Source organism: Petromyzon marinus, chromosome 33, assembly GCF_048934315.1.
Source record: "Petromyzon marinus isolate PM22_M1 ecotype Great Lakes invasive population chromosome 33, UKy_Petmar_22M1.pri1.0, whole genome shotgun sequence".
NCBI lineage: Eukaryota > Metazoa > Chordata > Hyperoartia > Petromyzontiformes > Petromyzontidae > Petromyzon > Petromyzon marinus.
The window spans coordinates 5267863-5284401 of NC_133699.1; the positions used below are offsets into that span (position 1 = coordinate 5267863).

The following is a 16539-nucleotide window of genomic DNA, read 5'->3' on the forward strand; positions in this document are numbered from 1 at the left end:
CCATAACGTCTTTTACCATTCCCCCCTGTATGCGCGTGTTAATCCACTACATATGTACGTATATGTTCGTGTGAGCATGCCCGTAGCATGTGCTTACATGTCAGTTGACACAGTGGGGGGGGGGGCACAGGTGGTGCATCTGCCAGTCATCTCAGTTAACCCATAACACCTTGCTCTGCCCAGAGAGATCCTGTTGAGGCCGACTCGCCCGAGGCGAAGGCCAGAACCGTGAGCAGGAAACGAACTCGGGTCGACGAGTTCATAATGCAGCGCGCGCTAACCGCTACGACTACCGCTCCCCACTATATATATGTACACACATACAAAGAGAAAGATCCCCCATATAACCTGTAACAAACTGTTTGGGCAAGTGCTGTTAGCGAGTACCTATGAAGGCCAGAACGGCACAAGAGGGGGTGGGTGGCCAACGCCACTCCTGGCCGCCTTTGTCTCCCCAGTGGTGATGTTTTACACACCACACCAGGTACTCATTTTAGGCTGAGTCGACCTAGGGGAGGCCCAGGACCAGTTCAGATAATCGTCACTGGTGTTGGCCTTGAGCGGGAATCGAACTCGGGTCGCCGGGTTCGTAGTGCAGCGCACCAACCGCTACACCACCACTCCCCGCAATATATACGCATATATATACACACGCACAAATGTGCGAGCACGGTACCTGCGTGTCCACCCACTTGGGCCCGTCGGGGGTGCGCACCACGCGGCCGTAGAAGTGGATGGGCAGCATGTACTCGGGCCGGGCCTTCTCCCAGGGGTTCCCAAAGCGCAGCCAATCGTCAGCCTCCTCCACCTGGTCGCAGAGAAAAGTCAAAGTTCACCCTGCCTTCAGCCGGGCGAGGATTCGACGCAAAACCAGGATGGGTCTCATTTGCAAGAGCGACGTGGGCCACTAAAAAATGACGAAAGCGCAAACAAATAAAATGATTTACAATGATGATGGCAGTACAAGAAGTGGATCGTGGCGGGGGGGGGTCCACGGATAGATTTTGGTCCACTCGCTGGATTGAATCCATCTGTGGACTGAACCCATCCGTGAATCTCGAGGGTTATCTCGTCGGGGGTGACGTCCGTCGCATGCCAGTCACACCGGTATTTTTAAATTCTCATTTGGGATTTAGGCAAATTCGGTGCAAAACCAATTTTAAATAAAAAAAAATCATGCTTGGCGTCCGGGCTGAGCCCATCAACTCATTCCGGTTTAATAGCAGGGCGGCTGCAGCCTGAATTCAAACAGCATTTGCCCGCTCGGTGTTCTGATCTCAGAGCCAGGCAGACACCTCGGGGCTGTCCACATCATCACGAGGAATAGAATATTAATGAATGAATTCATTAATTAATGACCTGCCAGCCGTTCTTGATGCGCTGGTTGAAGATGCCATACTCGTAGCGAATTCCATACCCATACGCTGCCAGACCAAGGGTGGCCATGGAGTCCAAAAAGCAAGCTGCGGAGGAATGCCACAAATGGGGAGTGGGGGGGGAGCAGACGTGAACATGCGATTGTAAATATCATTGTCGTCATCGTCGTCATCGTCGTCATTATCAGCAGCAGCAGCAGCCCTGTGGTCTATCCACTGCAAGATGAAGACGCCCCCATGATGTCGCCTCTCCCCATCCGCCTCGCTCTCACACACGTGAGCTACTGCTCTCGTTGCTCCATCTCCGCAAGTGGTATGGCCTCTTCAACCGTCTTTCCCTCCTTTCGGTTGCTGCTCCCTCATCCAGGTTGCAAGATGGGGTGGGGGGGGGAGGAATAATCAGAGCTCCATGAATGGTGGTGGTTTAACGATTAACTGTTACCCACCATGTGATCTGGTGAATTGCTGTGAATCGGGCACTTTATTTATATATATAAAAGAGTGAATATAGCAGGCCTCTGGTGACTGCAGAGATCAGATCAACTCAGTGCATACAAGTCAGACCAATTAAAAACACATTTCATTGTTGTATATGCTATCTGAGGGAGGTATCGTGAGCTTAAGAGAACCGATACTAAATTTAATAATCGATGCATTATTAAAACCGTGACGTTCTGCTGTATGTGGTATGCACTGTGTGTGGTCACCCCAATTATAATATATTTCAGGTGGATTAGCATAATAATAATAAAGGATGAAGGCGCATCCCTGCGATTGCTCACTCACGCCACTGCTGGCGGAAGAGCGTCCTCTAGAGGGAGCGCGAGAGAAGGGGGCCCCCTTCTAGGAGGGTATTTGGCCTCTTCTTCCACGGTGGCCAAATGCCTCGGGAGAGGTGGCAGTCCCCACATTTTACCCCAACACAAGTGAGGCAGGGGAATTTAAGAAACGTGCACCGTCGTTGCAACTGCTGCGCCGGAAGACTTAACCTGCGACCTCAGCATTGCAGGTCTAGTAAACTCAACGTTGCAGCATTGTTGTTCAGCATAAAAAAAAACATTCTCTTCTGTTAATTTTGTTTTTGACTTTGTAAGAAATGTCTAGTTATTTGCATATTGTTTTTTTTAGAATGGGAATTTTTTTTTGCAAGCCTTATTCATGAGGCTGTTACGTCAAAATAAATGACAGCCCGCTGCATGAAAGCACCCACATGATGGTATCAGGCATGACATAACTTATTCACGCACCCGCGCACACACACACACACAGGCGCGCGTCACTCGCTCGCTCGCACCAGATTAACTCCTTGTGGCCACAGGCATGCACAAAGCAAGCATGGGCTAACATGGACAATTCTTTTGCAATCACTTTCATTCATTCTCAGCCAAGCTCTGTCCAGCTCGCCTTTCCCCCCCTACTCCAATCTCACACGGCAAGGATCAATTAATGTGATAGTAATGAGCTGCGTTTTGTTGTTCTCCCAATATGCTCACATGGGTTTGTATCAATCGGAGTTAATTAAATGACTGATGGTTTCTCATGCAATGTGCAACATTGCACGTAGTGTGCTACAATAATTAATTTTACGTGCGTACGTGTGTCTTTGTGTTGTGAGGAATAGTGGTGCAGTGGTTAGCGTGCTGCTGGCCAACACCAGTGACAATGATCTGAACTGGTCCTGGGGCTTCCCAAGGTCGACTCAGCCTAAAATGAGTACCAGGTTTGCGGTGTGCAAACATTGCCACTTGGGAGAAAAATGCGGCTGGGCGTGGTGCTGGCCAGCCACCCCCTCTTGTGTCGTGCAGGTCTTTAAAGGTGCTCGCTAACAGCACTTGTGGGAAACGGTGGTGGAGTGGTTAGCTGCGGGTATTAGCCACCTGTGACAAGAACTGGGTTCTCAAGAGGATCGAGGTTATACTGGTCAGCTTGGTCACTAATAACTGCACACACAACAACAAAAAATTCCCATCGTACTCAATTTGTTTTGCACTTAATTTGGGTTTATTCCGGCTCTGAGACTGAACAATTTTGGTTTGATTGACACACGGCATTCTTTGTGGAGTACATGAAGGTGAGCGAGCCCCTAAGTGCGGGTATAGAGACCTCTTGAAAGGACTTAAGAAGTAGTTCCGTGATGATGACCGTTTGTGTTAAGGTCGAAACGTCGTGAGAATTTTTATTGTTTTATATATATTGTATTATTTTATTATTATATTGTTTCCCTTCGACGTGACTTTACCGAAAGAGCTAAGAATATAGTTCCGTGATGTCATCTTCAGGGGGACATTCTCTGACACAGGGTCATGCACTGCTAGTTGCGAGCGTTCTGAATGGAAATCTCAAGACATGACAAAGAAAGCACAATGGTCATATAAAAAAAAATTTAGGCCTATGATCCAGCGCTGGTGGATCGCACCAATGTTGTGAAACTCCTGTACCCTGGATAGGGCAGTACAGCGTTGTCCCCTCGCACGAGTGTGTTATCTCCTGGTGCTCTGGGTTTCCTCCAACATGTAAACTCTCATTAATTGGCTGAGAGCACCTTAACATACAGAGGATTGCAGAGCTTGGGCCCATTGTTGGAGCTTGTCTCTGGTTCCTCGCACCTCCGAGTCATTCTCTCTCTTCAACAGCGAACGAATACTGTGTGGCGGCAGCACGTTACAAGTTGACAGTATCATTATTCTAAAAACACAACAGGGAAACTGGGAGACAGTCATACCAGCAAGGCGACCAAGACCTCCATTTCCGAGCCCGGCATCCTCCTCCAAGTCCTCCAGCTCCTCAATGTCCAGGCCAAGCTGAACAAAGAGACACAAGAACCAGGGACACCGGTCACACCCGCAAAGTAAATGACAAAGATCCCCCGTGTTGCCTACATAGGATGTTGGGGCAAGTGCTGCTAGCAAGCACCATGAAGGTTGGCAGGGTGCAACAAGGGAGTGGGTGTGGTTAGCACCACGCCCGGCCACTTTTGTCTCCCCAGTGCTGATGTTTACCCAGCGTGAGTTTCTGAATCTATTGGGATGTTAACCGTGGCGAGTAATCAAACCAAGATAACCGGGTTTACAGCACAATTGGTGAAGCAATGGGTGAAGCGATGCACCAGAACTTCCCACACAACTTTCACAACACATTTAAGGCAAAGGCAATGATAGGAGCCCGCAAGCACCACTTGACCACTTGCCCCCAACACACACCCCACATATATCAGTCACTTACACACACACCGCTCAATTAAGGAGGCTCCTCACATCACCCCAAATCAAAAGTGTCATCAAAGTACATAAAAAATGATGAACACATACAAATATTTGTAATAACGAATGTGAACAAAGATGGTAGATTTTAAAAATGAAAATCATTTCAATTTCATTTACATTATAGCGTAAACATCAATACACTAATAAACAAATCTGAGGTTATTTAAAACTAGGAATAAAATAATCACTGGATATATTCTAATGCTTGTGGCCAAATCATTGGGATGGAGCCCGATCTCATTGGATCTTGCAAGCTAAGCAGGTTTGAGATTGGATAAGGCTTGGTTGGGCAACTGCTAAAACAGGTTGTCAGAGGTCTGAGGCTACGTTGTCGGCAGCAGAGGGCGATGCAGAAAATTCCACTGTTGTATCGTACAACTACGCTCCCACGTCTATGCTCTCCACCTTGGCCAACCCTCACTGACCGACCGTATGGTCACAAATAGCACACACGACACGAGGAGGCCCTCATCCAGCAGTGGACTGACAAAAAATGGGGCCGTACGTGTCCATACCCTCACACAAAATCTATCAACAGTTACACAACAAGTGAATACCTGAAATACCACGGCATTGTCCATCTCAACAATGGTCTCACAGTTGCACTCGGAGCGAAGCAGCAAAACGAATAACCCGTGGCTGACTGGTGAAGTTTCTGTTTTGAGGGGATTGTCTCGTCATTTACAGATTTCATCGGAGTGGATGTGGCGAGGACGTAGGCAGAAAATAGCCTCCGTTGCTCGCGATGACCCGACTAATGTGCACCGCCGACATTCCCTCCCTCAACTTACTCCCTCCCTCCCCCAACTCACTCTCCCCAACTCACTCTCCCCAACTCACTCCCTCCCTCCCTCAACTCCCTCCCTCAACTCCCTCCCTCAACTCCCTCCTTCAACTCCCTCCTTCAACTCCCTCCTTCCCTCAACTCCCTCCTTCAACTCCCTCCCTCAACTCCCTCCTTCCCTCAACTCCCTCCTTCAACTCCCTCCTTCCCTCAACTCCCTCCTTCAACTCCCTCCCTCAACTCCCTCCTTCCCTCAACTCCCGTGTCGTGCACCGCACCTGGTACATGGCCTCGTCGCACGTGTTCTCCAGGCCCAGGTTCACCATGGTGTTCTGCAGAGCGCGGCCCATGTAGAACTCCAGCGACAGGTAATAGACGCGCTGCGTGCGGGGGGAGGAGAGAGCAGCGGTCCATCAACGAGCACGTCACCGCCAGCGATGGCCTTTCCCCGTCGTCGTCCGAACGATCGACCGTTTTGATTGCGACGCGCGTGGTCACGGTCGTACGCCGCGCTTGCAACCCAACAGTTTAAGGAGGCAAGGGTTGGTGGGTCACATGGAGGTTTGTGAAACTCCAAAACCCAGCGTGTTCTAACCAGGTGATGGCAGTACCAAAACAGAGTTTGTAGACCTGTGCGTGTGGATATTTTGATGCTATCCCATTGAATGCGTGATGGATTTTCCTTCATCCGTCCGATTCTAAGTTAAAAACTCATTTAGCTAAATTGAAAGCTCATTTCTTTGGAACAGTTTTTTTTGTGTTTAGTTTCATTGTCCTTCCCCCGCACCTCCGATGACCACGGTTGGCTATATACGGTGCGAAAGAAGTTCAACATACACACATGCATATATTTCTTCCCATGTGCAAATTGCCAATTTTAAAACCACCATCATGGCAAAATAATGCTGAAGCAGGACCTTTCTGAAAAGATCTTGTGAGGCTTTCCCAGATAAATACATACCCTTGTTATTACTACTGTCATTACATTTGATCGGTTATTTTACATCCATGCGAGCAAGTTTTGGATCAGGACAATTTGCAAATTAGGCTCCTGCTAATGTCAGATTTAAGCACGCTTGATTTGCCATCGTGGCACAACGATGTCCAGTGGCCCCTAACGAGCAGATCAATTTGGAAGGCCAATTTTAAACCGTACGTGAAAGACTGTTGAACTCTTCCGGTAATGGGCCACACATTAAAAACGAACCATTTGGCGTCAGAGTTTACGGCGCACGTTGCTCGGCGTTCCCAGTTGGCCACGTGCAGCAGTACATCACGTGCGGAAACAGAAAGAGGTAAAAAAAACAACAACAACCCTTCGATGCGTTTGTCACTACCACGCGCCGGGAGGAATCGAAGGTCCCGGCGCGTGTAGCGAAACGTCGGACATCGTGCCAAACAACACGAGGTACGACCGGGAAAAATGCATCGGAGAAATGTGCGGCAGCACAACCTTGAGAGCCTACGTGGTAAGAAGTGCTGGATATCAGATGAAACAACTGATGTTTGTTGTGAGCAGAAAACAAAGCTGATTGGAGATATTTTCATCATCATCAAATCCACTGTTGGATGAAGGCCTCCCTAAGCCATCACCAACTGTCATGGTTTTGCAATGGATCACAGAACAAATGCAGGTTAGAATATCACAGTGATGACAATGATAAGTGGGCTTGGGTAGGTCACATTTTTAGAAGCGACGATGGCCTGTGGTCGAGACTAACAATGGAGTGGCAGCCAAAGGACAGGACACGCCTTCTGTGGAGATGGAGCAAAAAAATTGGCCCCTGTGCAGGAGCTAGTTAGATTGCTGCGTCACAACACCATGAGAGAAGTGGCGATTGCTCGGGCAGGAACGACAATCAGCAGTGAACAGAACGTGTATGACGATAATAAAATATTAAAGATTAACATATTAAAATGCTAAGCTGTCATTTTAACTGGCGACAACAAAGCAACATCTGGAGATGAGATTTGCATTTATGCGTTCAAATGTTTCTAAGTTGAAAACTAATTTCTTAAGAACTGCTTTTTTTAATTTAGTTTCTTATCCTTCTCCCGCTCCTCTGATTAGCACGGTTGGCTATGTACGGTGAAAAAGAAGTTCAACATGCATGCACGCGTACGTTAATAAGAAAGTCACATTTTGCTTGCAACGTCTTTCAGAGTGGTGCGGGGTTTTCCCGAGTAACATTGCACCTTTTCAAAATGAAAACCAGCCATGAACCCAGGGCCGCCCTCCCGCTCAAAAGGGTATATTACAACAACAAAAACCCACACAAGATACGGGTGTGCATTTGAGTGGGATTAGATTTACCAACGCGGCCTGGAAACATGAGCATTGTTGACACGTGTACTTAATTTACGAGCCATGATTCGTCTGTTTTTTCTTATGGGGGGGGGGGGTGTTCATCCTTCACTCCAAATGCATTGGATGGGCGCGCACATTTGCCCCGCAAATGCAGAAGACAAGGTCTCTGTGTCGTTGATAACCAGAGAGCGGGGACCCTTTCATAAAACTCCTCCCTAACTGCCTGGTGTTATGATTGATACCCGGTGCTATGACATAATCCATTACGGCATTAAAAAAAAACAAGGTATCACACGTTCGTTTCTAAATTTTCTGTTAACGATCCGATGGGGGCATATTACGGTATCGCGGGAGCTTGGTACAATTAGAGAAAAAAATATATTACCGCGAATTAATATGCATCGAGGCCGTTCTGTAGTCCATTCGGTCGGGAAGGAACGCAATGTTCCCGTGTGCAACCGCATTCATAGCAGGCCAAGTGCCCGAAATGTCGCTGATTAACGAGGTCGGGTCAACCGCGCTGTCGTCATGAGGAGGGTGACTTTACGACGACGACCACGTGCGAATTTTCAGTGGCTTTGCGCAATGTCGCGCAGAGGGCACTCGAGCAGCATGGTCACGTGCGCGGAACATCCGAAAGCCTCTCCTCGGAGGCAAGGGGCGGGTCATCGCGCTTGTCGGTCCGCGGCGGTAACCAAACGCGACCGCTGAATAAAAACAAGGGGGAGAGGTGTACCTGCAGAGATGACACCCGCTAGTCCTGCAGCGCAAGCGTAGTCGCGCACGCACGCACGTACGCATGCACGCGCCTGCTCCTCCACGCCACGGCACCTTGCTTTAAAAAATGTAAATCGCCTGTCGTCCCCTCTAACGTGCACGCCCCGCTTTTTTGTATGGGTCCTTGAGACTGCGCTGGCATTTTAACGCGACGCAAATCCACGCTGCACTGTTACGGCATCGTTTGCCTCGAAGTGTAAAGTGGGACAGCAGTGCTGCTCTTCGCATCTGTAGTCTTCCTTTAAATCGCTCACCCCGGCTCTCTCTAGCAAAAGAAACGTGCATTTCTCAACACACTTTCACTTGGTTAAAGTTTACCTTACGACATACAAATACAGTACCATGCTATGTATGCTAATTGCAGAAGAGTAAGTATTTAGTGGAGGGGGGAGGCAATGATGCAGTGGACAGCATGTTGCGCTCGGCCTTTTTTTGGGAGGGTACTCCATCGGAATTCTTTGCACAATTCCATTTGCGAGTGTTTTTAATGTTCAGGAGGAAACCGGAGTAGCTAACAAAAAACCGATAGAAGGGGGCTAAACACTCGAAATAACCTCCACAGATGGGCTCACAACACGTGTTCTGCACTGCCTTCTCCAAGCCGCCTTGCAACCCATGAGATTTGGGAGTTTCGCAAATCTCTGCATGATCCACCAACTCTTTTGCTGCAATGGTCTGGATCGTACTGCCAAAACGATTAACCGACGCAATTCAGAACTGTGAAGCGTTTTAAAGGTAGCAATTCAACAGGCGAACCATACTTACAATACGCCTGGCTTTTACTCATACATACGGGACTGTAATTTTCGAGATTTATATTCATGCAGCGGAAAGAGAGACGGCTGTAAAAATTCAACACGTCCATCGCTAAAATAAAAAAAAGACTAAAGTTTTATTGACGTACAGGACGGAAACGTGTCAATCAATTGCAACACTCAGCTGCCAGCTCCCCACGGACGCTGCGCCTCACTGGTTTTATACCACCCTATTTATTTCCCCCTTCCTTTTGCTCTTCTTAGAGCACCATTATATTTTGTCAATAATCATTCAACGACGAGATATTTAACTCCGCGGCTGCAGGAGAGTCCACGAACTCCGAGCGTGATATGTGGTGTGATGAGCCCCTTGGCAATAGTGGTCGCACCAATGAGAGGTGTCCTCATGCATTCCTCAACCGAGTGTCAAGGTTTGATTTTTATTGAACACTGCCTTTGGTGGCTGCAGCGGCGGTGAGATGTTAACTACCTCGCCTGGTATCAGGAGGTCGTGGGTTCGATCCAGATCCTGACGCCTGGATATTTGGAGTTTGCGTGTTTTCCCCATGGTCGCGTGGATTTTTCTCCGGGTCCTCTGGTTTTTCCCTCCACATTAGACACACGCGCTTTGAGTATTTGGCTGTTATAAATTTCCATTTGTTAAGCCACTTCGCTATAATGTCTGGCCCGGTCGCTTCTGAAAAAGAGGCATAGAGCTCAGTGGGCTTTAGCTGGTAAAATAAAAGTTTGCTTTTTAAAATAAAAACAGTTTTCGTTTTTTTACCTATTGAATATAATGTAAACAAAGTAACAAAAAAAACGTAATGTCGATCCTAACACATTGCGATTCGATTGCATGTATTGTGGCCTTAAAAACAATTTATGTCTTAATGCATCGCTGCACCTCTGCTCTATAGTTTATTACTTCAGGGGGGAGAACAGAGAGACAAAAAAATGTGAACACGCTGACACACGACCAGGGGTGCCTGCTGCCACACCCTGCGTTTGGCAGTGGTGAAGGTGCAGTTGTGGTAACCTACCCATGAAGCCAATTACCATTGCACAACTCTAGTGAGTGGCCAAGTGATCGCTTTTTCAACAAATGAGTCAAATAAAGGACACTTTCAGTTGTTCACACAGCATCCCTCATTTGCTATCTGTACACAGAAGGTAAGCAGTGTCCCGCGCGTCACCCTGACGGTGGGACTGGATGGGTGGGGGGAGGGCGAAAGCCTTTCAGTGGGGAGTGCAGGCTCCAGGCCTGTAGACCGTGCAGGAGAAGTGCCTTACTAACGCTCCGAGTTAATGGTGATAACGAGGTGTGTGAATATGTAATCTCTCTGCGTACTGGAGACTTAGTAAGAGCGCAGGGACAAGCCAGACTAAAATGGTTTAGAATCACTGCAGTAAACATAAGATGCAAACTAACTTCATATTGACCCTCCCACCAACCAGAAGTTGGAGGTCACGTGGGTATGAGTAGTGCACACCCATATTGGGGAAGCAGGTTCACCCAGCCACCCACTGACAAGCGTGGTGAAGTATGGTCACATCTATTTTCCTCAACGCTTCTCAGTCGCCTGGTACTCTGATTTCATCAGGGAAATAAGCTCACGGGCAGGAGATCTATGGATTGTGCCCATCGGGAGACCCAGAGGGATGGCGAAGGCTTTGGGGAGGCTCTCTGTCCGGCAATGGATAAATCACGGCTGATAACGATGACGTTGTACACGATAAGATGTTGAGCTATGAAAGCGAATTAAAGTACTGTACGAAGACCATTATCCATATCCACAGATACAATACAATCTTCAGTGGGAAGACTGCATTGCGTATTGATGTCTATATATACATCGTATGCGGTGCAAATACAAAATAATTTTGCATGTGTGAGAAAAAAAGTTATATAAATTGCAATGGAGGTCCATGGAATGTGCGTGTTGAAATGGTGCATGGATATTCCACACATTGAATTTGTAAAATGTAATCAAATTAGTTTTTTTCTCCATCCAGATCTTCCCACACAAAACAGATTTACCATACAGCTTCAGTTGGTTCTCCAACTTGGCTTGTAAATACAGGGATTATTCGGAATATGACAAGGGAAGAATTTTCATCAAAAATGACAGCCACCTAAATAATTATTGGCAGTGAAATATTGGGAAGCGTGCGTCGCAAGCTTCCGTTGTGTTTAATGAACACATTCAAATGCAACTTTGGGACAACCTTGTCCCCTCCCCTCCCCGGTTCCCCCTTAAGCTATTTTGCACACAGCGCACATGCCTATTGTGTAACCTTTGACCTTACCGCCCAGGATAAATTACATTCAAGGTCACTCAGCCAAGCGCGAACTTCGCCGTCTCTCGCGGTTATGTTCCCACCCCACCCCCTGAGTAGCAGCGAGGCGAGTGTTAATTGGACTGATTGCGCGAAAAAAAACGAGGACACTGGGCGTCCATTCATTGCCTCGAGTTTCATATTCGAAGATAATTTGGGAGTCCGCTCCACGCACTCGTGAATCGTGAATGGGATTGATTGTTTAGTTGTTTACAGTCAAAACAAAGGCTGGACGATGGGAGGGCACACTCAAAGAGTACCGTATTTCAACATCAGAGAGAATGATGAATCTTTACGGTACTCCGCCACGATTGGCTTCTTGAGCGAACGCACATTCGAGGCATCTGCACGGGCATTCAAATATTTTTGTTTCTTTGTATCCATTCAAAGGCAGAACATTTCTTTAAAGAGAATGTAGGCTCGATGCACGAGAGCGATGAACGGAACTGCATTTTCATACGCACGTCAATTGAGAGTAAAGTGTTTCATCACATCCCCCACCACCAGGGCCACACCTTGCAGAAAAAAAATCCTGCAATGGATGGGGGTACAGTAGTTTTGACTTTGGGTTTTCAGCCACTAAAAAATATGCACACCACCTCCTCCCTCCACCCCCCTCCACCAGTCTCCCAATGATTTGATTTAAAATCATGCTCACAGAACTCACCCGAAACATTCCATATGGCTAATGGCTTTAACAATGTCTGGGTCTGCAGCTCACTGAAATCATTGGAATACAAAAAGCCAACAACACGTTGAATCTGTACATGAATACTACACTGGTATTTATTGCCCTAAAAACATGTTTGTAATCTGCATGTTGCCATCTGATGTGCAGGATAGTAAACACATGTAATGCATCGTGAGTATTCACAGTAGCTAATACTGTGGGTGTAAAAGCCGTGGATATATGATTTAGGATTTATTTATTTTTCTATGCAATTACCGCAGGGTTTTGCAATTCACTTTTTAATTAAAGTACGTGCCATTAATGCGAATTAAATAAGAAAGTTATTCGGAACATTGATAGGACAGATAAAAATGTACACGACCTTCCAAAAGCAGGATACACATGTACACGTCTATTCCTTTTAACGTTTTGTCGAACACAGAAATTGCATCTAATATGCAGGGGATAATTTTAAAGTTGGAATAAAGATACACTTGATGGATTGGATAAAAAGAAATGCATTCATCATCATACACGACGCCAGTGTGAAGAAAGGTGCGATTCAGTTTTGGGATAATGTCGGTTATTCAGTTTATTTGAATATAAACGGGAGATATTTTTATTTATTCCAAGTTAATGTGTTTTACTTTGTGAATAACGATTAAACTTTGTACATGTGGTATTATGAAAAATACTGCCTTAAAATAAACGTCCAATGTGTGAGTGGTGGTGGTGTCCATGCCAGGGCACTTCTATACACCTGTAGGCTACACACTTGATGACAAAGTGCAACTGGCTGAACGCAAGAAGTAACTGCACTGCTATTATTTCAGTCTTAAACGATTTATTTGGCGATGCTTCTGCTGCCAATTTGATAGTGGTGCACAAGTGCAAATAACAATCGAGAACTCAAGTCCATCAATAACACGGCCTTAAAAAGGAAATACTATATATTATAGGCGACACTTCAGCCTACAACCCTTCTTCAATGTCCTATGAAGAAGGGCCACTTTGAAGCGTCACAACATGTATATTTTTCATTTTAAAGTCACGGTGTTATGGACGAACGGAGGTTTTTATTTCAGTATTCGTGGGAGAATAAATAAGCAGATGCTCTATGTGCCATATATTGTAAAACACAATGAAGTGCAAACCCTTGATTGATAAAAATGTGCCTTACCTTTTAGGAAAGCGACTTCGCGACAAAGGTGTGAGCGCTGTGATAAAATACGACAGGCGTGCCCAAGCACACGTGCCTCCGACGTCAATTAGTAAACTGCAGGAGCAAATAAGCTCATCAATTAAACTGCGGGCAGAATTGATGTGGCGAACTTTTCGGGTGACAGCCCCCTTTTTTTCAGCGTTTCATTTCGCTGTACCGCTGGCATTTGTCACGGTGACTTTTATTTCATTTGCAATTCACAATGGACTATTGTTCAGTAACTCAGGTCTGCTTAATGTAGCCTAACACAACCATACATCTCGAGAGCGAGCAGAGCCTTTGTCCTGTCGGAAGAACAGATTTGTCCGGTTGCAGGTAAGGGCCCCTTGAGAGAACTTGCCTTATTTTGCAAGGGAGGCCAAGAAAAAAAAAGGGATGTTATGTTCAAGGACACATGAGTGATGTAGAGAAATGAAATAAAAGATGAATGAACAATCGGATGAGTGTGTATTCTGTACGATGCTTCCTCTCCTACCTCAAGGTCTTTGAAGTATTTTTCAAACAGACTTAAAATACGGACAACTGAATGAAGAGTGCATCTGGCCCATGCATTTTCACCTTTCATAATAAAATATCACATCAAATTGTTAATGAACAGGTGCGCATCCCTCACACACCAGGTTTCCCTTTCCTTGCCTTGGTGTAATTTTCATAATGAAAAGGATAAATATGACTTGAACAAATGAATGAGTGAATTAATGAATAAGTATCCACCTTGTCCCACATATATTCTACTTACCTTGGTGCCATTCTATAGATAAGCTATTAAATGAGATTTTATCAAATAAATGAATGATTAAAAGTATTAATGGGTGTCCATCTTGCACCACGTCCATCATGTGCATCTTGTAATTTATGTGCATCTTGCATCACATCTCTTCCCAGACCTTATTGTCAAATCACATGTACAAATGAACGGTTTTACACGAATGAACTAGTGAAATGCATGTTTGTGCATTCTACAATCATACGTCACTCTTCTCTCACCTTGGTGTAATTGTTGTAGTAGGAGATTCCATTAAACTCTACCAAACCAAATGGTCAATTGTGTAAATGATGAATGAATACATAGGTTGTGATTTCTACCCCACGACTCTTCCCGTCCCTTGATGTCATTCTCACATCTGAGAAAACGGGTGACTGAACGAGCGAGCGACCGAATGAATGAATGGCTGTTGCGTCCTCCTTGCCTCACCTTGGGGTCCTTCTCGTGGTAGTACTGCTGCGTGCGGATCCATCGCCCGACCAGCAGGTCCCGCACGGAGTGGGCGAGGGCAAAGTAGTAGTCCCTGGGGGTGGCAACGTTGCGATCCTTCACCAGCGTGAAGTGCAGGTGGCGGTTGAAATTCCGCTTCACCTCCCCTACGTTCTCCACCTCCACGATCCCCCGCACGCTGATCTGCTTGCGTCGCTCCTGGTCTGTGAGTGGGGTGGCCATCGTCTCTGCTCCAGGGTCCTCCTTCACGGGCCTCCTCAATCACTGGAGGAGAATCGCAGGAATTTTTGGATGTAGATTTCAGACGCTATAAAGATATGGGGTTATCGTAAGTAATATTTGAAGCTTGTTTTTTTAGCTCGGGAATTAGTATGCCGATGAATTGGGATTGTAATTGAGATAGATATGTGCCCGCGTTTTTTTTACAAGGGAGAAATAATATACAGTACTGTAATCATAAATCCAATTGTGTCAGAGATACTCAGACGGACACTTTTTCATCCACGCTGAGATGGTGCATTCAGTTCCATGTATGCGTCACACTATTGCATTATTCCTTAAAATCCATGTTTTCTAAAACTATAATTACTCTCAAAATAACACACATTGCGTATTTGTGGGATGATTTTCAAATGTTGTGGAATTTCCTTGGTATCAAAGTGATGCAATATTACAGTAAAGCCTAACATGCAATAATGCATATATTACATTTACACTTGAAATACATGCATTACAACGTGTCAATTGATAATGATTTATGCAAACCATTTGCAAATGTTACATTGCGGCAAATGGAGCAATATAAATTGGTCCAAACAAGATTGGGGGAGAATCAAGAAACATTACAAACAAGCTGGCCAAAACGAGAATACAATCAACCAATCCTTCGAATCGTGACCCCAAAATTGTGATAATTCACGCAATCACTGGGGGAAGTGAATACATTATATTCCTGTAGATAGAACACTTGCGTGAGAAAAATAAAAATATCTTCATACATTTAGACTGGAAGCGGATGTCTTGCTATTTAGACCGAATGGAATTCAGCATCTTGTTGCATAAAGCGCATTAAGTGGTTTAATTTTACATATGACGACTGCGGCAAGGGACGATACCACTTCAGATGTGTAATTCAACAGACTAAAGAGCATTTAGCAAGGTGCCTCTGAAATGTATCCTGAAGATACCACTTCAGCATATTTTAATCAATTAATGTGCCCAGTGTCAGTGAAATATGGTGACAATCTCCCACAACCAGCACAGCGTGACAAGGCCTTCATCCAGCAGTGGATTGCCAAAGATCTGAAGTTAGTATATTTGCAAATATTACCTGTATATTGTCACTATGCCTAAAAATATCAATCAGCAGCAACGGTGCACTATTCAGTACTGTACCAGAATAGAGTAAAAGGTGTACGGGTCAATGCAATGTTTGACCAACAGTTGCGTGCATGACTTTGTTTTAATAAGTTAAATTTTTAGTGGCTGCAAAACAGGTCTGCACAACTTTGGGGGCAGTTGTGCATTTCAAATAATGATCGAGGAAAGCCTCAACCGAGTCTCAACACTTTTCCCAGGAGTCTCCCACTCTTAACAAACACGGAGAAGTTGGGCCATTGTCGAGTTAAAGTTGGTGGTAGCAACAACGCCTCCAACGTCATGCCAACGTTGGGATGCTGCTTTACGGTTGTTGGGATGTTTGGCCGATGTCATGTTTTAATTAGTATTTGGCTTCGTGTGAGAGCAAAACCGGGGTACCCGCATAAAAAAACCACCACGCACACAACAAGGCGATGATGACAATGAAAGTTTCCGCACAGATGGGTTCACG

General features: G+C 45.8%; 1 protein-coding gene across 5 annotated transcripts in view; it reads right to left on the reverse strand.

The window, feature by feature from the left end:
• The window catches only part of PYGL (glycogen phosphorylase L), a 51381-nt gene that overhangs the window by 33834 nt on the left and 1008 nt on the right, over nt 1-16539 (reverse strand). For all 5 annotated transcript variants that reach the window (XM_032964925.2, XM_032964926.2, XM_032964928.2 and 2 more), the window contains 5 exons: nt 14688-14972; nt 5702-5803; nt 4099-4177; nt 1360-1463; nt 677-808 (listed from right to left, as the gene is read on the reverse strand). In XM_032964925.2, the coding sequence (XP_032820816.2) occupies nt 677-808; nt 1360-1463; nt 4099-4177; nt 5702-5803; nt 14688-14930 (660 nt within the window). In that variant the 5' untranslated portion in view covers nt 14931-14972. The remainder of the gene's footprint in view (nt 1-676; nt 809-1359; nt 1464-4098; nt 4178-5701; nt 5804-14687; nt 14973-16539) is intronic.